We start from the raw sequence: 26,820 nt of genomic DNA on the forward strand, positions 1-26,820 counted from the left end.
CGTGGGGTGAGCGGCGGGCGGCGCGGCACGCCGGGAGCCGTAGGCAGAGCGCGGCGGTGCGGGCCGGGCGGGACTGCGGCTCCCGGCGGGCTCCGCGCCGCCCCGTGACGGGGCGGGGGGCAGCGCTGCGGCAGCGGCGGAGCGGGCGCGCAGGAGCCGCTGCGCCGCCTCGGCCCCATTGTGTGGCGCGGCCGCGGCTCCCCGGTGCCGGCCGCCATCTTGTGCAGGAGGGGGTCCAGCGCCCGGCCGGCGTGTCCGTCTCGGCTGGGGCCTCCGCGGGGGTCCGGGGTCGCCCTCCTGCCGAGAGGGGCCGCGGCGGCGGCGGCGGGCAGCCCCTGCGCGCTCGGCCGCACCCGAGCGGGCCCTCCTCCCGCGCCTCCGCCCCCGGGGGCCGTCCCGGGCCGCTCTCCCCGGCTGCTGCCGTGCCCCGAGGCGGCGGGAAGGGCTGCCCTCCGCGGCGCGACGCGGCGGCCCCGGGGCTGATGCTCGGCATCTCGCGGCGGGCCGCAGCCGCCGCGCCGGGCCAGGCGTGAAGGCCGCCGCCCCCGTCCCCGTCCCCCCGCCCCGGCGCGAAAGCCGATGCCGCCGCTGGACGAGCCCCTGCCCGGGCCGCGGGCGTAGCGGTGGGCGCTGCCAGCGCCGCTCCCGAGGAGGCGGGCGCCCACCAGCCGCGGATCAGGAGACCGAGGCCCAGCCCCGCGGAGCCGCCGCCGCCGCTTCCCGCCCCATCAGGCGAGGGGCAGGAGACGCACCCCGAGCGCGGCGCCGCGCCCCGCCCGCCCCAGCCGGCTGGAGAACCGGGCCGCCGCCGCACCATGAAGATCAAGGATGCCAAGAAGCCGTGTAAGGCCGGGGGGCGGCGGGGCCGGGGGGCGGCGGGCGGGTCTGAGCCCTGAGTTTGGCCGCTGCCTGCCGGGGCTCCGGTCGCTCCTTGGCGGCCTCTCTTCAGTGAGGGTCGGGGCTCGGGCGACCCTCGGTGTTGGCGTTGGAAGGGCTTCTCTTTGAACAGGGAGTAACGGAACCCGTGTTTTGGGGCTGGGTGCTGTTTTTGACGAAGATGGCACTTAAGTGGTGTGCTGAGCACCTGTGCAGGCGGCTGCAGTTGCTACAGTTTTATTTTTTAAGGGCTAATTAACTTCCAATCTTTTTTAGAGGCAGTAGTTCATAATACTTGGGTGTATGTCTTTCATTAAAATGTGCTGAATTCTCCCTGTTAGTAAGCACAGTTGTAATAATATTTCGTACTATTTTATTATGCGGACTGCCATATTTGTTTCGGAGAGCGCAAACGTTTGTATTCACCTGGGTCTGAACCAGATGTCTGAGGCTACCACTGCTTTTCTGTGGGAAGAGAGAATCGGATCATATACAGCCAGTTCCATACGAGTGGTGTTTCCCCAGTGTAACAGATCCAGCTGTGCAAGTCAGCACACCTGTTGGGCTGCGTAGGTGTACCTGAGCTGGCAGGGATGCAGGGGTTACTCCGCTAAGTTAGGCTGGTTTTTGTCATCATACTTGAAGACTTATTTCAGGGTGGGTTACTGCGTGGAAAAGATGGCTAGTCCTAAAGAGCTAGGCCTGCTGTTAGTCATATGACATGCCTGTCTCATGAAGAGCGTACAACTAAGAGTATATTGGAAGTGTGTGTTTTTAATATATTGTTTGAGCAGCCCAACAAGATCATCATCAGCAAAGGTGTATTTAACACAGGAGGTACTAGCGCAGCTCTTGAAATACCTATAAACATGGAACTGAGTTTGGCTGTGGAGATACTTAAGAAAACCCTAAATACGCATCTTGGAGCACACTAGAGCCGTCACCTCTTATTAGTGCCACGGTGTGGAAATTGCTGAATTGACTGTAATCATGTTTATGAAGAATACAGTTCAGACAGCATTTTTTTTCCCCCTGGTATAGCATTAGAGGAACGATACCAAGACTCTGGAGCAGCAGTTGGTTGTAAGATGTTCTAGTGGTTTGGCAACTTAAAATGGTGACAGTATGGCTGCTTCTGCAGCAAGAAACCTGCTAATTTCAGGAGTGTCTCTGCTGGGCCTCGAAGACTTGTTTTCTGTAGTCGTGGGTTTAAACCTCATGTTCTAATAATAATGCCAAGTGTTATCAAGAAGTTTTGACTGATTAAATATGTTAAATTTGTAGTTGGACTTCTCCAGTTCTTGAACCTGAACTTTGATGTTGGTTTTATGATGGGAATCAGTTGGTAACAATTGGAACTGCACAAGCAGTGGAAGGGAAGAATACAGTGTCAAACTACATTGTTTATTTCATCTTGACTTTTTAACCTATTTTGAAGCTAGTGGATTTTTTAAAAATAATAGCACTTAGGCAATGAACTTCAGACCCATTGTGCAGATGTCTGTCTTGGTTAGTCGCACGCACTGCAGTGGGAGAGCAGCTGAATATTTGAAGAGGAGCAGACCCACAAAAGCACTGAGGATGGAAAAGGCCACTGATGTTCAGGGGCTTTGATGCCCTGTACTGCTGTGATTTGGCTTATTATGCTCAGCCTGAAAGCTGAATTGGACTCAAAGTACCACTTTGAGACAGTCTAGTTAAAAATTATTTAGATAAGGCAGTCGTAGACACTTTTCAATACAATTGCAGAGTGGGTATACGTTTCTTAGGCAAAATGAGTATTTTATTGTTGTGCTTGAGCCAGATTTGATGCAAGGGGAAAATGGTTGGTCATTGTTTAACAAGAGTTTGTTACACTGTTGTAAGAGCCTGCAAACTGGAATTGAGAAGATTGCTTTAGCCTACCTGTACTTTTTATCTGTGATGTTTAGCATCATGACAGAAAGCACAATTGCACTAAGTGCCGTATCCATCATAAGAGAAATGACAGTAACAATAAGGGTAAGACACTTAACAAGTTCAGAATTTCTAATGTGGATAAACTGTCTAGACATGCTTTGCGCAGGCCTCCCTTTCAAAAATCTTTACCTGACTAGTGCTGTTGCTACTTTGTTGTTGTAAAACCTGAGAAATGCAGCTGAACTTACGGAACATGGCTTCTGAAAGAGGCTGGTAAGGGGCCATTTAAATTTCTGGTGCAGGTGGTGGGACGTGATAGGCATTTTAAATGAGGATAACAAATTTGAATTAGGCAAATCTTCTACTAAGTAGTTAGTGTTGCAGTAGAAGCTGAAGAGGTTGTGGAGTCACCATCCTTGGAGGATTCTTGAAAAACTTGAGAGATCTTCAGGTCTTACCTGGAAAAAAATGTAGTTGACCTCATCTAGAGTTGGCAATTTTCCTGCTAGTATGACTAGATGACCTCTGGAGGACCCTTCCAATGAGTAGTTGCGTGGTGGCTCTTCTGAGGAAATGTCTGTAGGAAGAATGGCTGGCAATTTCAAGAGAAACTTGCAAAGGTTATTTTGGGTGTGGAGATTATGATAAATGTGAGAGCAGAGTCTCGCAGAACTGCTGCTGTGAGAGAGGAACAGGCTGTTTTCCTCTAAACGAAAGAGGAGCTGCTCATTCAGAGAGCTCTTCGTGTTGGTGGGGAAGGCAAGGCACCAAGAGGAGGGAAGTGCCAGCATGCTGTGTTCTTCAGGGGAGGTGGAGTCCTTCATCTTGGCTCTGGAGTGTAATGGACCGCTGAAGGAAAGGCGAAGAAATCTAGTATTTAGTATGCAGTATATGTTACTTGTTACAGTTTGCCACTTTAAATTGTTTATTAAAAATAGTTTGAGAACAAATGTCTGCATTTCCCTTGAGGTGAATTGAGACGCATTAATGTGTGAAAGTACATAGTAGAGATTTTCAAAATGCTGTACCAGTATAAAGAAAAGATGAAAATCTTAAGTTTATTTTCTCTCTACAGACTTGTAGTCATTGTGGACACAGTGATCCCATGCAAGATTTGTGTAGTAAACTGATGAAAAATCCATTTAGGTTGCTGAGGACTCTCTTAAACTGATTTTTCTGTTTTGCTTGCTGCTTTGTCTTATGTATGCTAGTATTTTCTTATTAGTCCTTGAAAGCTGATTATTAGCCTATAGCAGATGTTACAGGCTCTCATTTCAGTGCACTTGGAAAATGTATTTCTAATAATGGGTTAATACTGCCAGGCAGAGTTTATACTGTGTTTGCATCCCTCAGTGTTAGGTTATACCTCTGCATGCTGTATCTTCCTATAACAAAAACAGCTATCCCCAAAGAGATTGCTGCTGAAATGTCAACAAAATTAACAGAATGAGCAAGGAGGGAGAAGATGAAAGCAGCGATATTTGTCTTGTATTAGCTTTAGATGGTATCCACTTGTAGATATGATAAACCTAATGAAGAGCAGTTACAGTAATTGCCAATTACTACCTGTCCTCCCACTGGTAAACGTAGTGTGATTAGAGATGACCGAGTGGGAAAGTGTGGTGAGTTTGGATGGAGAAGTTTTCCCATGAGGGAAGTGAGAGAATGAGACAGATGTGTCAGATGACATTTAATTCAGGTGTTAATTCTGTCCAGCCCAAATCTATGTTGAGCTGAACTCCAGATATTTTAACCAAAAACCTGTTACAAAACTAGTTAGAGGAACTCGCCTGTGTCTCCAGGGCTAAGGGCACTTGATGTGCGGTTTTGCTCTGTAGAGGCTTGTTGACACATATCTGTAACGTAGGTAGAGCAAAGGCACATTGCTGCCTAGCCATCGGGTTAATCCCACTTGATTTAGCAGTTCAGCAGCCTTTGGTGTGTTTTCTCTTAATTTGACCCATTAGATGTTAGCTACCTTAGACTGCTAGCTGATTTAGGTGTTAGTTTACCATTAATTTTTACTCTGCTGTATGCAGATGCTTTAGGGAAATACTGGAAACATAACGATGTATGCATGTACATAGAGGAAAATGCATTTGGAGAAACCGCAAGATACATTTAGTTTAAGTTGCTGTGTTTACAAATGCAGTGTAATAGTTCAGTATAACTTTTGTTAGTTAACTTGTTTGTTTGTCAGTAATCAGATAGCAGAACTAACTTTGATCCTATTCTTACCAAAGACTAAGTACCGAGCTAAATTAGTAAGTTTTGTGCATCAGAACAGATAACACTGCATACACTCATAAAGAATTTTTGCTGTGCTGGCAGAAGTGAACTTAAGTTTTCACGTGATTTCATGATCATTTTCCTTGTATTTTAAGCCAGTATAGAATCACAAACTGCAGCATGCTTTGGCTGTTGTTCCCCAAGATGTGTTTATACTCAAAGTGCGACGTTCTTATGTCTTAATAATACGTAAGCTTTCTTCCAAGGATGACACAAAATCTGTCGGCCTATTGTCTGCTTCACTGACAGCTGTGAATTTATTGGGATATTTTATGGTGCAAAGCTCCCTGCTTGAGTTAGGAGTTAGGTACTTTTCCTCAAAGGTTAGTTCTTGTTAATTTAATGCAGGGTTGATTCAGACTGTTATTTTATATTACAGTGAGAAGGAGATATTTTAAAGGTATTTGTTTCAAATGTGTCATTATGTTGATAGGAAAGAGGTTACCAGTAATCTGTTTTTCAGTAAAATTACTAGTATGTGGTCCAGGTGGAGAACTTTGAAGGTCCTCTGCTCTGCTGCAGCAGAACCCATAGAAAAGGAAAATACTTCAACCTTTGTGCTTGTATTGGCATGGGAGAGACTTTTTACTGCAATTATTTCCTTTTGGCATATAAAGACCTTATATGATAAGATACAAGTAACCTTAAGATTGCTGTCAGAAACTAAGTACGCCACTAACTTGAGCAGTGCCAACACAAGAGAATAAGGCCTCCCTGTGTAGCTCTAAATAATTTAAAAAAGCAACGAACAGCCGTCAGCGTGGGTTTTCTTACTAGGCAGAACTGCTATATGATTCCTTGACCACAGCATCTTGTGACAGCACTCCTCCCATGCGGGAAATGCTTTTCTACATTGCAGGAAGCAATTTCTATGGAATCCTCTTAAAACATCATTGAGTTTTTTAGCTCCGAGCAGGTGATTCCTCAAAGCTGTCTTTGTGGCATTTTCCTGGTTGCTGTGTCTACGTAGGGACCACGGTGGCTCCTGGCAGTGCTGGGAGGTGCAAGAAAATCTGGATTGGGAGTTCAGGAGGTTGGACGTTGTGACGCTGCTCTTCTCCGGTTGGAGACAGTTCAGTGTGGTGCAAAGTGTCACATTAAACCGTATGGGATTTGACTTCCCATTTGTGTTCTACTTTGCATATTTGTTTCTTCTGAGATAGTGAAAATACATGTTTCATGTACTCTTAAACAGGGCCTGGCTTGACTTCCTAAAAGCAGAATGCATGTTTTTGAAGCAGTTTTATGTGGTCTATCCAAGGCAGTTGGGCTCGTTGAGTAAAAAGCTCAGTTCCTGCTTCTCTTTTTTTCAAATTGGAGCTGACCTCTGCATAGAGGAGCTAAACTTTGAAAAGATGGGGCACTGGGTTTTTTTCAGTGAACAGCAGTTAAATTCTCAGCCAGGAATACATCTGAGCTGTGCATCACTTCGTAGAGTATTCCTAGGAATAAGAACACTTAGAAAGAGGAACAGCCAATAAAAGTCATCTAATGACCAAATCCCCATAAAGAACAGAAAAAGGCCCATATTAGCGCAGGTGCATTCAATTCCTTAGGAATTGAAGCTGCAGAATGATGCTTATAGTTGCCCAAGTCCTCAAACCTGGTATCTGCAGAGCTAGAAGCTTGGAATGAAGGTTGTGCAGTTGGTATTGATCTTATCCAGGCATGTTTCTTTAACTATGACTGCTGTAAGGATCAAGCTAATGTCTGGGGATTTTTTTTTTTTTTTTCAAAAGATTGTGCTGCCGTCATTCTGCTCCTAAATCTCTCACTCAAAGAAGCAGGACCCACAGATAAGACTATAATAATAATTTTTATAGAATCATTTATATATTTATTTTGTATATTTTCAGCCCAAGGTACATACCATGCTATTATTGTCTCGTTCCAAGCCAGCTTTCAAGTACAAGAGTACCTCAGAATTTAAATTTTTCATGGATTTGAGATACTATACAGGTGCTGGTATATGCTGCAGATTGCATATGTAAGATTGAAAACTAATGCTGTGAACATGCCTCAAAGGGTAGTAACATTGCTTTAAGCAGAGTGCTCATGTGGTGTAAAGTGATGCACAGGTTTCATGGATGTATGGCTTGACTTAAAGGATAAGTGGTGTTTTCAGCCATTGCCACAAATAGCCTGGCTGCCCTCTGGAGGGGAAGCCTTGTAGGAAACTTGAGCGCATTGTGCATTTTCTAAGTAGTTCTCCATTCTGAAATCTCAACCCTGCAAATGAAATCACTTTTCAGTAATTGGAAGAGGAACTGGTGCTTTCACGTAGGTTGCTGTTTTCATCATTCCCCCTGCATCCAGGATAGGATGGATCCTGAGCCAAGATCCACCCAAAACAGGTTTGAAGGCTGCAGCAATACCAGGGGAGTTCACAAGGTTTCCATGCTGCATCCATGTACAATTATGTTCTAACTTGTCAGGGTATTTCTAATGTTTAGAGGTAGCTTATGCATGGGTAAATCTTGTATCCTTGCAGTCCCAAAATCATAGCTACAGTTCAACTGATTATGCACTTGCCAGATAAATACATATGTGTATCCCCTTCTGTGTTTGGAAAACAAAATGGCTTTAATTTTCCTGGTTTAACCTGTATATAAATCAATCAAGAGTGGCTTATGTACACAAGAATCCTTGTGTAATATCTTTTTCAGGGTTGCTGGTATGAGGAGTAAGTCAACAGTACGTGGGCCCGGTTGCTTGTCAGAACTGCTCCACCTTGTAAACTAAATCCAAGCAATGTACATACCAGCCAAATCTTGAAAAAATTTCAATAGAAAAATATGAAACTTCTTGGGGTTTGTTACAGAGGTGAAAACTGTGACCTATTTCTTCAGTCTCAAAATCCTTGAATTGCTGTTAAGATCACTCAGTTAATCCAGAAAACTGATGTTCTACAGCATGATCCTATTTTTCAACATAAAATATGTTCTCATTTTGATTATGGAAGAAACTCCCTTACAGTTCAACTGCTGCTGGTTTTTACTTGGTGTACAAGATATATAAACCTTGAGATTTTAAGAGGTGTGGCTAATGCTATATTTTCAAAAGCCTTTTGGGTCATTTAACATGGGATGCAGTGGATCTTCTGACAAACAGGCATGACTTGCGCCAGTCTTCCTTAAGGTTATCAGTTGAACTTTCAGAGGTTTACCCCTCTTTCTTGTTATGGAAAATGAGAATCTAGGTATTCAGTAGGTCCACTGAGCAGGAAAAATCCCAAGTATTTTAGGTAGTTCTTGGCTTGCTGTGTCCTAGTTAAGTGCTTAATGGGTTGGACTGACTCCCACAGACACTTTCTGGCCTGTTGGGTGAATCAACTGCCCTTCTTTGGTTTTGGTCTTGTTACTTTGTTGATGACAAGAGGCTGAAACTTAGTGAGCTTGCTTAATAGATCATCAGTTATTTGTGGTCAAACAGTAACATGACAGATTTTCTGATGTCCAGAGTCACAGTGCAAAGAAGTCGGGTATGCAGTTGTGAAGTCAGTTAGTGTGTGACTTTATGCTTAGTCTTATGCTTAGATCTCAGCTTTATTGAACAGACATGAGGTTTATAGAATATCTTTATTCCTGCTTGGGGCTGGAGTCTACTCCCAGAATTTATCCTTGTATTTAATTTTTTATTTTTTTTCAAAATGAGAAAGGTTACTGAGTCAATCGTTTTTGTCAATATCTGACAATATTCTCTGGACATCTTTTCCTGAGAGTTGAGGCAACATTGTAAGTTTCTTCTGATGTGGTTTGTTTTTTTTTGGGGGGTGGGGGTGTGTGTTGTTTTGTTTTGTTTTTAGCTTCTATACTCATGTCATAAATGAACTGGCACATAGCCAGCCTTGGCTAAATACATTTAAGTGTTTCGGTAGGCCATTCTTCTCAAGGGTAGATCCCACTGGTAATGTACATCCAACATAACTGCATCCTACTCATGATGAACATGTTAACGTGTTCTCGGTTTTGTCCCTAAGTTTCATGCTTCTATAGTATATGAATTGCATCTGAAGAAATAAATTGGAACTCTACAGAATATATATATAAAATAATAATAATAATCAACCTAACAAGTTATACTGTCAGGTAGGACATAAAAATATGAGCTTCCCAGCTGGCTGTTCAGGATTTTCTTAAACTTACAAATTGTTTTAAACACTGATTCTGAGAGATGAGTGGTGAAACTCTGATGAAGATGTTGCCTTTGCCGTAGGGTTGCTGGGTTTCTGTTTCACAACGCAGTTAGGAAGATTTATTGATAAAGGCATATCCAAGTCATGGTTCTAGATGACATAAACCGTAGAATCCCTGTTAGGAATTGCAGTCATCCTACAAAAGTGACAAAGACAAAATACTTGCGGTTTAGTATTGTTCTATATTACAGAAATCCTTTCCTTTCCAAGGTACAAAGGAAGAAAAACAGAACCTAGATTCAGTAATATTTTTTATCTTATGTGTATTTATTAATAGTACTTTTTATTAGCCCTTTGTAACTTCAGAGGTTATATGAAGAGCTCTCTTCAGCTCCATAATTTGGGCATCTTAACACTGTCAGTTTTTAAAATACATGCAAATAAATTAATGCTTCCCTCTCAAATGAAGCAAGTTATGTGAGCAAAAGATAACTGAGGAGGAATACCTGTCCTGCTGCTGTCAGCTGTAATGTGTCACCTGCTTTCTCATGAGTTTGCATTGCAGTCTTTGTGCTAAACTATGTCAAAACTATTATTTTAGGAGTGAAGGTTACTTCAATCCTTTGTTATAAAAAAAAAAAAAAGTGGGTGAATCTTTAGTTGGTATGAAAAATACAGTATGGTTTGGGGAGTTCTTAGATGGACTTCCTGAGCACATGTGAAAGCATTTAAATATGTAAATAGAGCTGCTCATTTTTGCATTTTTACCTGTGGCCAGAGGGGTATTTAAGATCATGCCATGGAGATGAGCACTAATTCTTTGTTCCTGTGAGGATTTTTTGTTAATGGCTTTCTTGTTAAAAAGTATAGCATTGGTTTAGTCTTAAGTTACATGTGTTGCTTTTGCACTTTAACAAAGCTAATCAATAAATTCTTGTATCTTCACAGCTTTTCCATGGTTTGGCATGGACATTGGGGGAACTTTGGTGAAACTTGCATACTTTGAACCTATTGATATCACTGCGGAGGAGGAGCAGGAGGAAGTTGAAAGCTTGAAGAGCATCCGCAAATACCTGACTTCCAATGTAGCCTATGGATCCACTGGCATTCGAGATGTCCACCTTGAGCTGAAAGACTTAACAATTTTTGCTCGAAGAGGAAACTTGCACTTTATTCGGTTCCCAACTCATGATTTGCCTACTTTTATCCAAATGGGAAGAAATAAAAACTTCTCAACACTACATACGGTGCTCTGTGCCACCGGTGGTGGCGCTTACAAGTTTGAAGAAGACTTTCGCACAGTAGGTAGCCTGTCTTTCCTTGTACTGAAGCCAATGCTAAAAGCATTGCTGATGATGAGTTAAAATAAGCAGTATTTTGAAATACAGGGGCATGCTCAAAAATTATTAATTCATTGGTTTTTCAATCTTAAGTATGATAATGTAAAAATACACTTTCTGATATCATAAACACAAAGATCTATTGCTAACAGCTAATTAAAAGCTTCCATTAATGCAGTGAAATGCATGACACCTTTGTGGAAGTTAACCATTTTCTGATCTGTTTTCTGTGATGGGAGATGTGCTTAAACCACTGAGGTGCTTGAGTCACTTCGGATTTTCTTTCCTAAGCTGCCTTTGATGATAGGTTTTCAATGTTTGCGGGTAGGATTATCCTCATTAATTTAGTCCAGTGCATTGTTTAGAGATATGTGCTTAACAGTGAAGCTTCACAGTTGTGCCGTGGCCAGAAAAGCTGAAGGGTCCTGGGGGAAGAGGAGGGGACTGCTGGTGCTGTAATCTGTGCCGATGTCAGTCAGTAGTGTGCAGTCTGGTCTGATTGTGCAACTTCATAATCTAACTGTAGGTTGCTTTCTAAATGTGAGCTCCTCTGATTCAGAGATAGACTTCAGGGGTGTTTTTTCTTGGGTTAGCTGCCTGTTTGGACTCTAATGGAACTCCCTGCTGCAGTAAGGGAGAGAGCATGATCACTTTTTTTGTGAAAGCCCAGAGTTAAATTGGATTAACTATGGTGTGAAGTTACAGCCTTCCTGCAATCCACGGCACCTGTTAAACTGTATTTCTGCCATATGAGAGAATGGCAGCTTAAATGTCTTGTGCAAAACTGAGAAGGACCCTGAAGTCCTGTAGAATTTCTGACCTGTATTCTTCTTATGACCTTTAGAGCATTAATAAAGTTGCAAGGAGAGTTAGTATGATGCCATTGAGGTTTTTACCTTAGGCTTTTATCTGCTGACATCTTAGAAATGACTGTTGGACTTCTAAGGTGGGGAAGGAAACCCACAAACCTTGAAAAGATGTGCAGATATGCAAGTTTCACTGAGATGATGCTCAGTGGGGCCTCTAGGGTGTTTGGTGACCTTTTTTTTTTTTTTTTTTTCTTAGATTGATGAAAAATGTTGCTAATTTTTGATGGATTAATGTCTGAATATCTCAGAAGTTATCTTTGGAGTTACCACAGCAGATATTTATACCACCTGCCTATTCCTGACTCAAGTCTGAGATCTAGATTTATAGTCAGAGTAACTTGCTAATTGTTGTATTCAGAATTTAATCCTGAATTCTTTGTTGGCTTTATAGTGGGATTGAAGTTCCTGAATTAGTCACCTGAGATAGCTTCTTCAAGTTAGGCAGTACGAGTATAGTCATAAATTTGTAGCATATTTAAGCAATGTTAGAACACGTTGACACTGTATTTCTTTTTGAACACAGATTGGAAACCTCCAGCTGCACAAACTGGATGAGCTTGACTGCCTTGTCAAAGGCTTATTGTATATAGACTCTGTCAGCTTCAATGGCCAGGCAGAGTGCTATTATTTTGAAAATGCCTCAGATCCTGAGAGATGCCAAAAGATGCCTTTTAACCTGGATGATCCATACCCGTTGCTGGTTGTTAACATTGGTTCAGGAGTCAGTATTTTATCAGTCCATTCCAAAGACAACTATAAAAGAGTAACTGGAACAAGGTAACTTAAAGACCCATGTTGGAGTTGTTAGTCTGTGGAACAATGAGCCTTCTGTTTTCAGAGGGGTTCCTCTCCCTGACTCCCCGCACCTATCCCTTCCCTCACTCTATGGTATGGAAGAGTATTTCACTTTTTTACAACTGCATTCATTGAAGTCCATTCCTGTAGCTCCGTTAATGAGGAGATTTAACTAGTATGTTATTTATCAACCAAGGAGTGCTAGAAGTGCTCTGTAGTGAGTTTTATAGGTTGTATCTGAAGTTTTGATAATGTGTTCAGCAAACGTGTATTTCTCTTGCTCTGTAAGAATAAACGTGTCCACACAACTTGAAGTAAATGATCAAGGATCAGAGTCAGTAGCATGATGTGGGTGTTCAGGGAGTTTCTTTCTGATTAAGTTTTCCAGTTTACATTGTGAGAGTGTGTAACTATTTGTTAGCTCTTCCTGTAAGTGACTTATATAAATGTTAAATTGATTGACAGCTGTTTGTGTAGTGAAACTTGAACAAGGCGGCAGACAGCTTGGTAGCTAAGCCTGGAGGGCTTTATTTGTTTTGTTTTGTTAATCAGATGTAAGAATCTTTGATGTGAGGAAATCCTATGAAAACGCAACTAGTTTTCTTTCTTCTTAGTCTAGGTGGAGGGACCTTTCTTGGTTTATGCAGTTTGTTGACGGGCTGTGAAAGTTTTGAAGAAGCTCTGGAAATGGCATCCAAAGGAGACAGCACACATGCTGACAAACTGGTTCGAGATATTTATGGAGGAGACTATGAAAGATTTGGCTTGCCAGGATGGGCTGTAGCATCCAGGTAAGCAAGAGATCTTTTAGTTGGTTCTTTTGCTGGTTTGGGAGGCTTCAAAAACAAGACTTGAACTATTAATGCAGATAAAACTGCTTTTTGCAAACTATTGTAGTCAAGTTTTTATCCTAAAAGTGTATGTACTCTGTTATCCTTAAGATTCAAAGCCACATGCAGCTGCAGGTGCCTGCTTGCTAGATAACACACAAGATTTCTTTTTTATGTCGCGTACAGCTTTCATGGGTCAGAGAGAATGTGAGGTCATCGTAGGAGTGGCAAGAACAAAGTGCAGAGGTGTTGTGGTTTAACCTGGCAGCAACTAAACACCACACAGCTGCTTGCTCATTCCCCGACCTGTTTAATAGGACAGAAGTGGAAGGGGGAAATAAAATAACAATAAAAGAATTAGAATATACAAAACAAGTGACGCACAACACGGTTGCTTACCACCTGCCAACTGATGTCCAGCCAGTTCCCAGGCAATGGCTGCCTTTCCCCCTCGTTTATACGCTGAGCATGATGCCATATGGTGTGGGATGTCCCTTGGGTCAGTTGGAGTCAGCTGTCCCAGCTGTGTCGCCTCCCGGCCTCTTGTGCCCCACAGCCTCCTTGCTGGTGGGGTGCGGAGATGAAAACTTCTTGACTTAGTCTAAACACTGCTTAGCAACACCTAAAACATCGGTGTGTTTTCAACATTGATCTCATCCTAAATCCAAAATGCAGCACTGTACCAGCTACTAGGAAGAACACTGACCCTATCCCAGCTGGATCCAGGACAAGAGAAAAGACAAAGCAGATTACTTTTTGACTTCCTAGAATCTTTTTAGTAGGGCTGTTGTCCAGAGGGAAGGTGAATGGAAGATGACATTTGTGTTGCTCTTACGTAGTATCTCTTTATATTTTTGGAAAGACTGCTTTTTTTGGTACATAGTTGTCAGTACACACACCTGGCATAATGTTTTATCTACTTTTCTCACTTATGAAGGCTGTCAAACACAAACAGTTTGTGCCATGAGAATGAATGTAATTTTCTGCCAGTGACAGAGGGGTTTTGTCATAGCTGCAAGTTTTCTTTCCATTGGGGAAGATTATTGGTGATATTACAGCTTCTTAGCCTTAAGAAATGTAAACTCTGGGAGTGAAACTAATATGTGCATAAGAGTTCATTAAATCTTTATTCTTATTCAGTAGTAAGAGGTCTTAATTCACAGTAACTTAATTCTTCTCCCTTTCCGGCCAGCTGAGTTCAAGCCTCTTGAGAGAGCATATACTGAGAGGTTTTAATATGTGCAAACTTTACACTTTCGGTCAATACATCTTAACTCGCTCTGTATATAGGTACTTTTTATTCTCGTTTACTTTTTAAGACCGTTAGGATCTTTAAGGACTACTTGAGTTTTAGAATAATCAGGATTCTGGCTCTCTGAACTGACTTAAATATGGCAGAGTCCTTAGTGGTAAAATATCATGCATAGCTATGGATTCTTGTTTTGCTTTTTCTTCTTCTGTAATTTGTAATAAATTATCTACTGTGTATAGTAATGGAAATGTCCTTCTCATGTAGAACTCTTCATTTATATAACCTACACCAGGGGTCCTCAAACTACGGCCCGTGGGCTGGATACGGCCCCCCAGGGTCCTCAATCCACTCCCCGGTATTTACAGACCCCCTCTGCCCGCCCCCCGCCCCGCCGGGGGTTGGGGGGGAACCGAGCAGCCGCAGATGACTGCCTGCCACTTCATCCGCGTGCCGGCCCCCTGGTTAAAAAGTTTGAGGACGCCTGGCCTACACCGCAGGCTGTCAGCTGTTTATTTTCTGTCTGAGGATTGCGTTCCATCCTAAAACCATTCAGCTCACCTCTGGTTTACTTCCGGTTTGAGAATTGAGGATTGGATAGATATTATGATTGAGGAAGGAAGCACGACAAGTTGGAAGATTCACCAGTCAGACTTATGCATCGATTTAATTTACAGTGACTTGATTTGCAGTGTAGCCTTGTATAAGAATAAGACTACTTTTTGCTGTAGATGGTTTTTCATGGAAGTCAGTCTAAAGAAAAATATTTGGTTGGGGGTCATTATTGTAACAAGATTGACTGTTTCCTGTGAAGGAATAAATAGGCATGTTGTAGTGTTAGTAGTCAAATTGCTGTATTTAATACAGATCAAAAACGGGAGCTCCTTAAGAACAAACGTGAGACTTAAGTTCTGTTACAGCATAAAAATTACATTCTGAAATTACTTCAAATGCATATGAATCACTTTGTACTTAATGGAAGTTTTTCTTGTTCTAGTTTTGGGAATATGATCTACAAAGAGAAGAGAGAGTCTGTTAGCAAGGAAGATCTTGCAAGAGCCATATTGGTCACCATCACCAATAACATTGGATCTATTGCCCGGATGTGTGCAGTAAATGAGGTAAAAACTTCTGATCTAGCTATAGGTTTATTATTTGGTTTCCAGTTAAACGTCTGCTAAAATGATGTATCATTTTAAACCTTCTAGTACATTCCCAAATGAAATGAAGAAGTTGGTTCAGAATATTTTGACTGCCTTTGGAAAAGTGGGACAAAGATATCTTTGCCAATGGGGAGGGTAATCTAGTGAGAAGGGCTTCAAACTAGCTTTGTTAGGGAATGGAACCTAAAGCCTGCAGGCAGGTGAGGGAGAGGGGAGTGCAGGATGTTGAGATGTAAGGACTTGAAGTCCCCTTGAAGGAACAGGATGACTGTGGGCTTGACTTAAGTCTCTGCACAAACACATGCAGTGTGGGATACAAGAGGACTTGTAAGTCCTGGGTCTCATGAGGAACTATACTGACCTCCATTGGAAGGGTAATGTGGCAGGCAAAGCAATTCATACTGCTCAGTGTGCTGGGGACAGTTTTCTGACACAAGTGCTAGGCAGGCTGACCGAGCAAGCATGGTGCTGGACCTGCAGTTCACGAGTGAAGAACTGGTCAGGGATTTCAGTGACAGCCTTGAAACAATAGAGTTTGAGATCCCGAGGAAAGTGAAGGCAAGTAGCAGAATAGAGACTTTAGATAGGCTTGAGTAGAACAGGACTCTGATTCGGGGGGAATTTAGGAAGCAGGATCTTGTGGAAGGCTGTCCCAATGGCATAAGGAGTCCAGAATACCTTGTTGATCTTCCAGGATAGCATCCTGACAGCAAAAGCAAAAAGTGGGGTACAGTCTGGCTGGGAAGCAGCATTGTAGAAGAGAGGAGGGTGCATGCAGTTGAGCTGAACGTGAGCCAGCAGTGTACATGTGCCGTCGAGATGGCTGGCCTTGTGCTGAGATGCACTAGCAAGAACATGGGCAGCAGGTCAGAGGAGGTGATACTTTAGGCTTCAGTTTTCCCCCTCTTTCCCAGCCACCACCATCACCAAAAGAGAAGCACTAGCAAACTAGAACAAGTCTAACAGGTTACCAAGGCAGGGTGCTGCCCTGGAGTACCTAATGTATGAGCAGACACTGAGGGATCCAAGTTAATCCTGAGGAAGAAGCTGTAGCCTGGAATGGTTGTCACTTACCTAGAGAGGGTTACAGGGAAGACGCTGCCTGGTACAGCTGTGCACAGCAGAAGGGTGGGAAGCCATGGATGTAACTTGTAACAGAGAGAATTCTGATTGGTATAAGGCGGAAAAGATGCTCACAATGAGAGCGGTTAAGCCCTGATGTTTCAAAATGTGTGACTTGAACAACTAAAACATTTAAGTTGCTGAAAGATGTGCTTTGTGCAGTATGTAGCACCTGATGGCCTCCAGCAGTTTCTTCAAGCTGAAATTATTCTCTGATTAAAGCTTGTAGAAAGCCTTGCTTGTAGTTAAGCATTTTTAATTTTTACCAGCTCTTGAGACTTCAGATTGTTTTGACACCTGTCATCTTACTGGTTGATACAGAGGTGGTTTCCTGTCATCCTCTGTTTCTCAAAGCTCTGCTAAACAGAACCAGTATGCGTTCAGTTTTGATACGATTAGCATGGACAGTCAAAAACCTATGGAAGAATACTGAATTTACATGCAGAAGATACGGGTGTCTAAGCAGCAGGGATTTCCTCATTCATTATCCAAAAACTTTGGATAAGGTGAGGTTTAGTAACAGCTTTCTTGGAGAAGGCTAAGGGTAACTACTTAGAGCTGTGCTTAAAATCTATGAATGTGATAGTCTCAGAAATACTAACAGCCTTGTGAGCTGCAGTTACCCTTCTTTTGCTTAGGAGCCAGATTAATATATTTTTCTGAATTCAATATTGCAAGTTCTCCCTCAGTTTCCTTCTCTTTCTCTCATGTTTGTCTTGGAGGAGAAAGTTAATTTTGTGGATATGAAGTTAATTTTGGCTATTGCTTTATGGCAAAGCTTGGTGACAAAAGAGTTAAATTGAGGGTGAAATGCAAAGTACATGCTAATAGTCTGAGCCAAACATATGCAATTTGTATTTAAGGGTGGAGTAAATGAGTACAAATTGGAACTCATAAACTGTGCAAGTTAGCTTTATTCCAAGTTTTTTTGGTCTGATTCCAACTATGTCACAGAACTACAAATCATAAGAAATGGTTAATAGGCATACACAAACTAATATCTAACTGATGTATAAAGATAAAATGGAATTAATTATTTTGGCTTTCTGCTATAGAGCAGAGTTATGTTTGGATGCCTTAACAGTGTGTTTACTTGTCTTCACTGTGGACTAATCAAGATGGTGAAAAACAGTTGCATGTTAGTCATTTGACTACAGGTTGAATTGTCATACTAGCTTTTTTAACAACTTGATATGAATATTCATCTAACATAATTAGGTATTTATTTAAGCACTAACACAATTAAATTGTCTTTGGTTCTTGCTTTCATTATCATTAAACCAGTATTTACTGTTGCTTCTACTTAATGTTGGTTTTATTTCAGTGAATAGGGAAAATTACACAGTTCTCACTTTTTTTACATGTGACGATAAAAATTCACAGCTCACTTCTAGTATTTAAGTCTTAGTCTAATGTTACGCTGAGGTGTGTTGAGGTCTGAAGATGAAAAGAACATCTGTTATGTCTTACTGTCTTCGGCTTCTTTACAGTGCTGCCTTGTTGCATATGGATCAAGCAGCATTGTACAGGGCTATGAAGGCATTGAGTCTTCTCTACCAAATATAAGTATTTTTCATTTAATTTCACTTTTAGCTGGGCTGTTTCTTTGGCTTAATTGCTGAAAATGCTCACTTAATTTGAAACACAAATGCTACTTCTCTGTAAATTAAGTCCCTTAGTTGTTGAGGGTTGCACGGTTTTTCCTTTTCCCCAAGCATGCTGCGTTTTAAATTTTGGAACTATGTTTTAATTGTGGGTTGTTTGTTGGTTTTTTTCTTGCTCAAGACAGTCTTTTCTTTCATAGCTTAATTTTTCAAAGCTGTGTTAAACAGTGAAAAAGACTTAATCCTTTGCTGGTTTTCTCTTCTTTTTAGAAAATAAACAGAGTTGTGTTTGTTGGCAATTTCTTACGTGTGAATACTTTGTCAATGAAGCTTCTTGCATATGCACTGGATTATTGGTCAAAAGGGCAGCTGAAGGCCTTGTTCCTAGAACATGAGGTATGCTATGGTTCATTTATTGTATGTATTGTTTTACCACAAATCAGAACCACAGGTATTGAGTAACTCTTGCATGTGTGTGTGATACCGTGAGACACCAAGTACTCAGTAAACATTAAAGTGAGAGGTTTGTTTTACTGTATTGGTTCTCTGGTGCCAGGTTTCTCTGCCAGGGAAATACTTAGGTTGCTTTGGGGTATCTCAGTTCACATTATAGATATTTGGAGAGGGACAAGAAAATCTTAAGCTCTGTGCTAAGGTTCAACAGTCTTTCCTTGGGTTTGGGTGGAAACAATAGTAAGTATTGTATTTCAAAAGATTACAGAGAAATCTAAAGCATGGGCCTTTGAAATACTTAAATTGTTCTCAACTGAGTTTGAGCAACATCCTGGAAGTGGAGACTGCTTTTAACAAGGGCGGCTTTCATACCACCACAGATACACCTTGAAGTTGTTGTAGTGATTTTATGATCTGAGATTAACCTGCTTTTGGGCAGCTGCTGCGATCTAGATCAGTATGTTATGCCGAGAGAGTTGACCTGCTCTGGTTAAAATACGGGGAATTGTATTAATTACAGGTTGCAGCAGCTGGGAAGCTTGTAGCTTCTTGGCAGTGAGCTGGCAATTTTTGTTCTCTGTTGGTTTGTAAGTACTACGGATAACAATGTTACATCTATTCCTTTTCAGTTGATTCTCACAACTTTTTTCCTTGCTTGCTTATCCTGAGACTGACAGTAGCCTGTCTTGGTGCTAGTTTCTGCAGTAACAGCAGAACGGTTCCTTGTTCGTTCTCCTCCCTTGTGATTTTTCTTGGATTAATTTTAAAATCTTGCATTTGGTCAAGTGTAGTGTCCAAATGCTTCTCTATTTCATAGTTATAGGGAGGGGAAACATCTCCCCCAGAGGGGAAATATAATCCAAAAGGAGAGTGTGGTTCTTTGTGTGCAGGTAAGTATACAGTCCAGAAAATGGTGTTGAAACTTGAACATAATTCTTTGAAAATATGAGGGGAAGTCAGTGTAAGAAATTTTTTACTTGCACCTTAGGAATAGCGTTGCTATGGATATTGGAGATCCTCTGACAACCAAAATATGCAGTTCTTCTAGGAAAAACAAATCAAGCCAAACCTGATTTCAGTGTTTTAAGGAGCCACTGATATGTGTCTTAAAAGTCCTGCAGTGTATGGGGAGGCTTGGGGTGAAATGCCCTAAAGTTAAGCTGGATAAGAAGGATAAAATGTTTGTTTCAGGAAGGTTAAAAAATTACTGTGAAAGATTATGTATTAAGCGTATGGTGTTCTTCCTGTAGCATTGCTCCACCAGATGCTTTGTCGTCACTGAAATGTGATTAGTGCAGAATGCAATACCCTACTTGAACCTGAAATACTCTTTTTGTTTGTTTTGAACAGGGATACTTTGGAGCTGTTGGTGCTCTTCTTGGTCTGCCAAATTTCAGTTGAGGTACCAGATGTCACTGTACTGAACTATTTTCCACCTGAATGACACTTGTTTACGGCAATGGGAACTAAATCTAGGTCGAGGAGATGAAAATAGCACATTTTCTGTAACTGTTTTTAAGAAGCGATTAGCTACTGAATATTGCCATTTTAAGGGAGGGGTTTTCACTCGGGGCATTGGAAAGCGAACCACTTGGCATACTGGTTATGTTCTTTGGTACATGTGGCCAGTATTGAACTTGGAATATGCAATACAACCTCTGAAAACAAGCTTCCAGAAGAAGGAATGCTGAACCTTTAAGTGCTCGGCATGAAAATGTTGCAAGTTTACTCCTTTTTTTTTTAGGTTTTAAGCCTATCAGTTTTGTATATAACTAGTGAATGAAAAATTACATTCATTAGTTATACTATATTATAAGCACAATTTCCCATGTGTACTTACAGAAAACAACTTCAAAAACAGGAAGGTACTGTCTACAAGATGAAGAAACTGTAGGCATTTGCTTCCCACAATGAGAATAATGGTTTCATTTTTATGTGTAATGGAAATAATATTAATGCTTTAATTTTCAGTGGGAAGATTTGAAACACAAAAGATCAGCCAAAGCAGCAGATAAAGCAGGTGGTTTTGAAGGTTTTGTGAAGATACTCACCTGCCCTCTTCATGTGTTTGAAGATGCAGCTGGTATTTTGGGAAGATCACCTCCATCTTTGGATTTGGAAAAGAACTTAGTGATTAATGAAGGCAGATTTTGGGGTTGATTTGTGGTGGTGTTTTTTTGTTTGAGGACATGACTTCCAAAATGCCTTCTGGTTTGGGGGGGGGGGGGTATTTGTCTCTTAAATTCTGCCATCATAAGTCATTATTTGTAGAGGTACCATAAAGTCTGAGAGAACTGAAGAAATCCTTATCAAATAGACTAAATACGGGACCTCATAATTCTGATGCTTTGGCTCATTTTTGTGGAAGTTTAGAAAAATTCTGCCCCATCATACGAATTTGAAAATGTGATTTCTCCTTAATTTTATAAGAGTTGATCAGAGCCTAATTAGGTGTTGAAAATGGAAGGTTGTTAGCTTGCTTTTGGGTTTGGAAGTTTGTTTTTGAAAGTTGAGGACAGCATCAGAGTTTGTATTGCAGCACTAAATGGACCAATATTTAGTGTACTTGCAATATGGAACCATTCATCAAATTGTGGCCTTGGGATAACATCCACACTCTGGAACTGATCTTTGAGGTTTTCTGTATACTTTAAAAATTTACAGTTGTGATTATTGTAGGAAGTTTAGTCCTGAAGCCAGGGCATGAGATCTTAAACCTGTAAAAATATTATACAGTCATTAGCTGTATGACTGTGGACTAAAGAGCTACCCAATTTTATGATATCATTTTAATGTTAAATATTTCCTATAAGTGCATGAGGAACAACCAGACTAGAACACATTCATATCCTCGGGTTTAAGGCATTTTTAAAACTGATTGCTCAAGTACTCCACAGCATGGCTGTGTTGTATTCACAGACACATCCACCCAGTGTGTTAAAAACCTCTATGTGCTATTTTCAGTCTTCTCTTTGTTTTCTTAAAATTCAAACCCCCATATTAATGTGGTTTTTTTAATATTCTGTGATCTTTTAAGAGTACAGTAACTTAAGAGTAGCCAGTTCATTAAGCCCAATGCCAATCGCAAATGCAGTTCCATTTATTGTTGCTTTTCCTGGTACTCATACTACGTTTCCATTGTGTTTGATTTGATGTTTCATTTTAGACATAAAGAACCAAACAAGAGTAACACTCACAGTTCAACTGATCTAATGCTAAATCAGAGCACTTCAGAAAATAAGTGAATATGGCTTTTACAGAATGTCTTTATAAATGCTGTATACTGTTCCTTTTAAGTTACTATAGAAAGTAACCTTTATTTGGTTATAAAACTTCATAAAAGCTTTCTGAATGGTTTGACAGCCTCCTGAAAATTTTGCAAACCAACTGCATATTTTTCTTGCCAAGTGAGGTACTTCAAGACAATGTACTACAGTTTGATTAGAAACAGTTCCTTTAGACTGTATTTATTGCTACTTCACTTCTCTTTTTGTGATATGGAAAGAGAGCTGCTCTTGAAGCAGTAGTTAGAAGTTACTTGTATATTTAACCAGAAGCGCATGTAGAAGATGATTGCCTTATGACCATGGTTCACTTAAACCATTTGAAGTTGATATGACCTAGGATGTGTTTTAAGTAAATTGTACAGAGTTACAGAAGAAATTAATGGAGTAATTCTTGAGCAGCTGTGCTGTATAGAAACTACTGTGAGAATCAAAACGTGTGCCCTACCTCTTCCCTTGAGATTCTAAAACAATTGGCTTCCTTTTGCTAGTTTTATCAGCATAATTGTTACTTCATTACAAGAGCAACCAGAGAAGTTGTCAAACCCTACTTTAAATCCCAGGGGTCCTGTATTTAAGCCTCATTTTTGGGTTTCATCTCACTTTCTCTCAACATAGAACTTGTTACTAGAGTCTAAAGATTGACTCTACCACAAATAGACATCGTAGGCATCATAAGCAGTTACAAGATAAGCCTTAAAGTCTTTTCATCTAAATAGGTTGAAAAGGCTTGTTTCCTTTATGCAGATCACTTAAGTAACTTGCTTTTTCCTGATTTTCTCTTTTAATGTTCACCCTTGCCGTTTTTTTTCCTCAAAGCTACCTGATTGAAGCAGCTTTAGGGTGAATTGATTCAATGTAATATGCTACAGTAGGGAAAATCTGAGGTTTTCTCAGGGCTACTGTTGTCTTCTCAAGTGGAACCACTTCTCTAGAGGCAAGTTGTTTTGTGGTCTTCTAAAGTAAAATGTAAAGTTCATTTTGAATGTGTAATTGTTTTCAGCTCAATCAGCCATGTGAGTGCCTTTTAATTTTTTCATATAATGCCAGTTTTGCTGGTACTGGGACTTCATCCATGAGGTTTCCTAACCAGTGTTGCTTACCAGAGAAATGGCAGGTAATTGTATTGGCCATGGAGATGATCCCTTCAATCCAGTGTAGCTAGAGCCGCCAGGAAAACAACATCAGGTTTCTGGCTTCCTATCCCTGTAGCCCTTATCTAGGTGTAATGCTTTTGCATTTCTTGATCTCATCCCTCCAGCTTGGTCTCTTTCTAAGTAATACGCACAGTTTTGTTGTAGAAGTATCTCCTGAAAGAACACACAGGTTCTTAGGTAAGTACAGGTTATTTCTGGCTGAAGAAGTCCCATTTTTACATGAAGCTGTTCCAAGTTGGTATGGCTATTAACTGCTTTCACCTTTCTAGTCCTGCTTAGGATAACTGCAATTTGAATGAGAAGGGAACTTCTCCAATACATTTTGAATATTTAGCAAGCTGGAATGAACATGTTTTCAGCATTCTTCACTGAAGCTAGCAGATGTTCAAGTAGAAACACCTTTTCATTCTTTTTAGTAAACCCTCAGTAAATTTAACAGTTCTGAAGGAAGCGGCACTGATACACTTTCTTTGTCTTGTAGTTCCGTCAGGATTTTCAAAGGGTATTCAGTTATCTGACCTGCCTCTTGAAGATCTTTCCCCCTCTGTAGTGTTTGTTCTACGAGCCAGCACCTGTGATTCTACCAACACCTCTGTCCATAATTTGAGTTAAGACATGGAAACAATACAGGACCACGCTATCCCACTTGCTCTCAGCCTGTGTATTAAGAACAGAAGTTCCGTTCTGGCTTATAATGGATTAAATATTCCTTCAGTAGTACTGTGAGATTCCTACTCTCATTTGAGTTGTTGGTAGTATACGTGTAAGGTAATTATATTGCCTTGAAGTGTTGTAATACTAAGCCTTTGTCTCTATCCAGTATAGGTCTTCAGGAAATACCTACTTCCAGATAAGTTGCAATAACTTCTCATTCCTAAATGTTTCAGCATAACAGTGGGATTTTAACATTTGAAACTAATTGAAATGTCTTATTTAGAGCAAATCTGTGCTTCTTGAAGACTAGATGGTGTCTTGCGCATTCAGTCATTAACTTACATTAATACCTAAATTTGCATTCAATCTATTTTCAACATTACTTTCACTATTCAGTCTTGGATACTAGATGGCTATAGTCCTGAGGAAACAGTTTAGTTCAGAACAGAGATGAAGGTCAGTGCAATTCTGTTGATCTAGTTATGGTCAGCTTTTTATCCTGAGTCCATCTGCACACCTAACAAGACTAGTTCTTTCCCTTATCAGTGTTTTCCTAGCGACAGGGCTTTCTACACCCTTGTTTTGGATTATGTAGTCTTAAAGAATGTAATACAGAGCAGAGCTTTCCTGAGGTTGAAAAGTGAACAAAAATCTGTGGGTCACATTAAAAGTATTTGACCAAGGTCTGTAGGTCACAGTGCAGAGCTAGGAACACACTTGACGTATACAGTTACTGTTTTGTTTGTACTGATTTTTCCATTTCCCTTTAACGCACAGTGAGAAGAGGCAGACTTAACAGTCATTGTGGATAAAGTGGGTGAATTAAATCCTCAGACGTGACCATGGGAGATAAAGAAAAAAAAAAAAAGCCTTATCACAGTATAGAGGGATAATTCACTGCTTACATTCTTTAAGTTTTACTGATACATTCTAAAGTACGTTACCAGTATTGTCATCTGTGATAAAATTCTTTTAAGTTCAAAGAAGCCTGTTCTATTCGTTTTGTTTACTTCACACATGTAAACCATATTAAGTATTCTTAAAAACAAACTTTCTGAAAACATCTCAAAAGATGCTGTAATATATTTGTAATTGTTAATGTGCTAAAGGAATATGCTTGAGCAGTCTAGGTTTGCATAACTGAATGCCACATCCTGCCCACTTTAGTTACGTCAGTGGATGATTCTCTTAAATGGGGGACTTTTAAACTAATGAGCAAGATTTGGCTTCAAGATCTTCTGCTTGGGGAACACAGTAGTGCCACTTTGCATATTCCTGCTAATGCTAAATTGTTTGTTAAAAATAGATTCTAAATACAATATTTATGGCCTGGTCCTTTTCACAGACTTAAAATCTAACATTTGCAAATATTTTATGGCCTTATTTCAAGCATCCCTTTTGGTTTTTTGAGTATGTGGACTTTGTTCATGTGGCAAGTTGTTGGCAGGTTTGGCTTCCTGTGCTGCTTTGTGTAAGGCCCATAACATTCCTGTTGTGCATTATGATATGGATGACCTTTCCTTTCTGGATTTCAGGGTTATCCTTAATCTTGTTTAGTTATTGTGGCTGTTTAAACAAATAGTATCAACTAAAACACAATTGGCATTTGTCCTCTGCTAAAACTTAAAGAAAATCAGCCGTTACTGTAAACATTTGGGGAAGTTGTTGAAAATGCAAAAATATCCATTTAAAAGAATTTTAAAAGCTAAATTGGGTGAGTCTTGCCTATAAAATAAACTGGACTATGGTGTGTCAGTTGCTAATCTTTCCTATAAATGCTAGCATTTCACAATTCTTCTAGCATCAATTTAAGAACATTGTAAATACAAGCTTTGGGAGGAGGTATGATAGTTCAGATGGTGCATTACAAAAGAATTATAAGACTAGTGAATTAGTATTTTGAGACATTAAATTGACATCTAGAATATGAAAATTAGTGTGTTGATGTTATAGGATATAGAGGGCTTTTGATAATCTGCACTTTTTTACATTCCTGAGTTTTGGCATTAACAAATGAGTATCTAATTTTCCATCTGCTGTCTCATCATATGCAGGCCTTGTAATCACCAATTGCTGTCTTCAAATATTTGTTCTACTTATTTAGCAAAATGGATGGGCAAATTTATAAATTGTAAACCTTGTGGGATGGAAGTTCTCCGAAGAGCCATTTGGTTAAGTTGCCTTATTCTATTACATTGCACTCATGTTATGTCTCCACTTTCTTGTTTACTGTCAGACACTGAAGATGTGATGTAAAAATATGTGCTACAAATTTTTATTCATAAATTACTGATTAATACCTTTGTGTCACCTGTTACTACAGCTCTTGTAAATGATACCTTTATGCCATCTGTAATACAGCTCTTGTAAATTGTTTAAATTATTTTTCTTTTTATAGATTCTCGTTACTGAATGTACAGATTAGATCCCTTTAATATGTCATGGAGTAATTTGGTTGGGGCCCAAAAATGGCCAATGATGTCATTCATCCCATCGAAACTGTAAATAATTCTTTACTGCTTGTTTGCATGAAGTTTGGATTTCATTTACTTTGTCATAACCCAACTCCTCTGTGATGGGCCTACTTTCTACGGTTTGTTTTCCTGGTTTTATTACCATTTGTTCTGTATGAATGTTGAAACAGTACTTTGTCTTTCCTAATAAATAATATGAGATTGTTCATTGTTCGCCTACATTTCTGGGTTTGGGGTAGGGATTTCTGGGTGTGGTGTTCTGCTGCAGTATCATAAATTGCTGTGATACTTGATACTGGGTGGGTTGTTGCATAATACTTCATACTAGGATAACGTGACGGGTGTGGTTTTCATGCTCTTTTCTTCCTCTCTTTTAATAAAAGCCTACGCTTCACAGTTCTTAGATTCAGGTCCTGTTTTTAAAAACATTTGTTACCCTAAAGAGGGTTAGTTTTGTAGTCTTGAAGAAGAAAGCATGCAGTGAAGCTACTGTAAGCTTTTTGCCTTGCAGATTAACTTCAGAACACATGCCGATTCATGCACACAGGTGACTCAGAGTGGTATTTTCCTGTTGAATAAAATACTTCCATGTATAAACTGCATGTTACATGTAAACAGCAATTACTT

The 26,820-nt window shown here is 40.5% G+C and overlaps 1 protein-coding gene across 1 annotated transcript; it reads left to right on the plus strand.

Moving 5' to 3' along the window:
- On the plus strand, positions 1-26,401 carry PANK3 (pantothenate kinase 3). Its single transcript, XM_080399986.1, has 8 exons — positions 1-843; positions 10,148-10,500; positions 11,932-12,185; positions 12,818-12,994; positions 15,280-15,403; positions 18,442-18,567; positions 19,975-20,026; positions 20,596-26,401. Exons 1-7 carry the CDS (start codon positions 816-818, stop codon positions 20,023-20,025), a joined length of 1,113 nt encoding a protein of 370 aa, XP_080256112.1. The 5' UTR covers positions 1-815; the 3' UTR covers position 20,026; positions 20,596-26,401.
- The last annotated feature ends 419 nt before the right edge of the window (positions 26,402-26,820 follow it).

Source organism: Falco punctatus (assembly GCF_963210335.1).
Source record: "Falco punctatus genome assembly, chromosome: 8".
NCBI lineage: Eukaryota > Metazoa > Chordata > Aves > Falconiformes > Falconidae > Falco > Falco punctatus.

Bases quoted from the DNA above. Each gene is read 5' to 3' on its own strand.
- PANK3 (XM_080399986.1), top strand. From the start codon at position 816: ATGAAGATCAAGGATGCCAAGAAGCCGT. The intron at 12,186-12,817 runs GTAACTTAAAGA...CTTTCTTCTTAG, and splicing joins AAAAGAGTAACTGGAACAAG to TCTAGGTGGAGGGACCTTTC. The intron at 18,568-19,974 runs GTATGCTATGGT...TGTTTTGAACAG, and splicing joins CCTTGTTCCTAGAACATGAG to GGATACTTTGGAGCTGTTGG.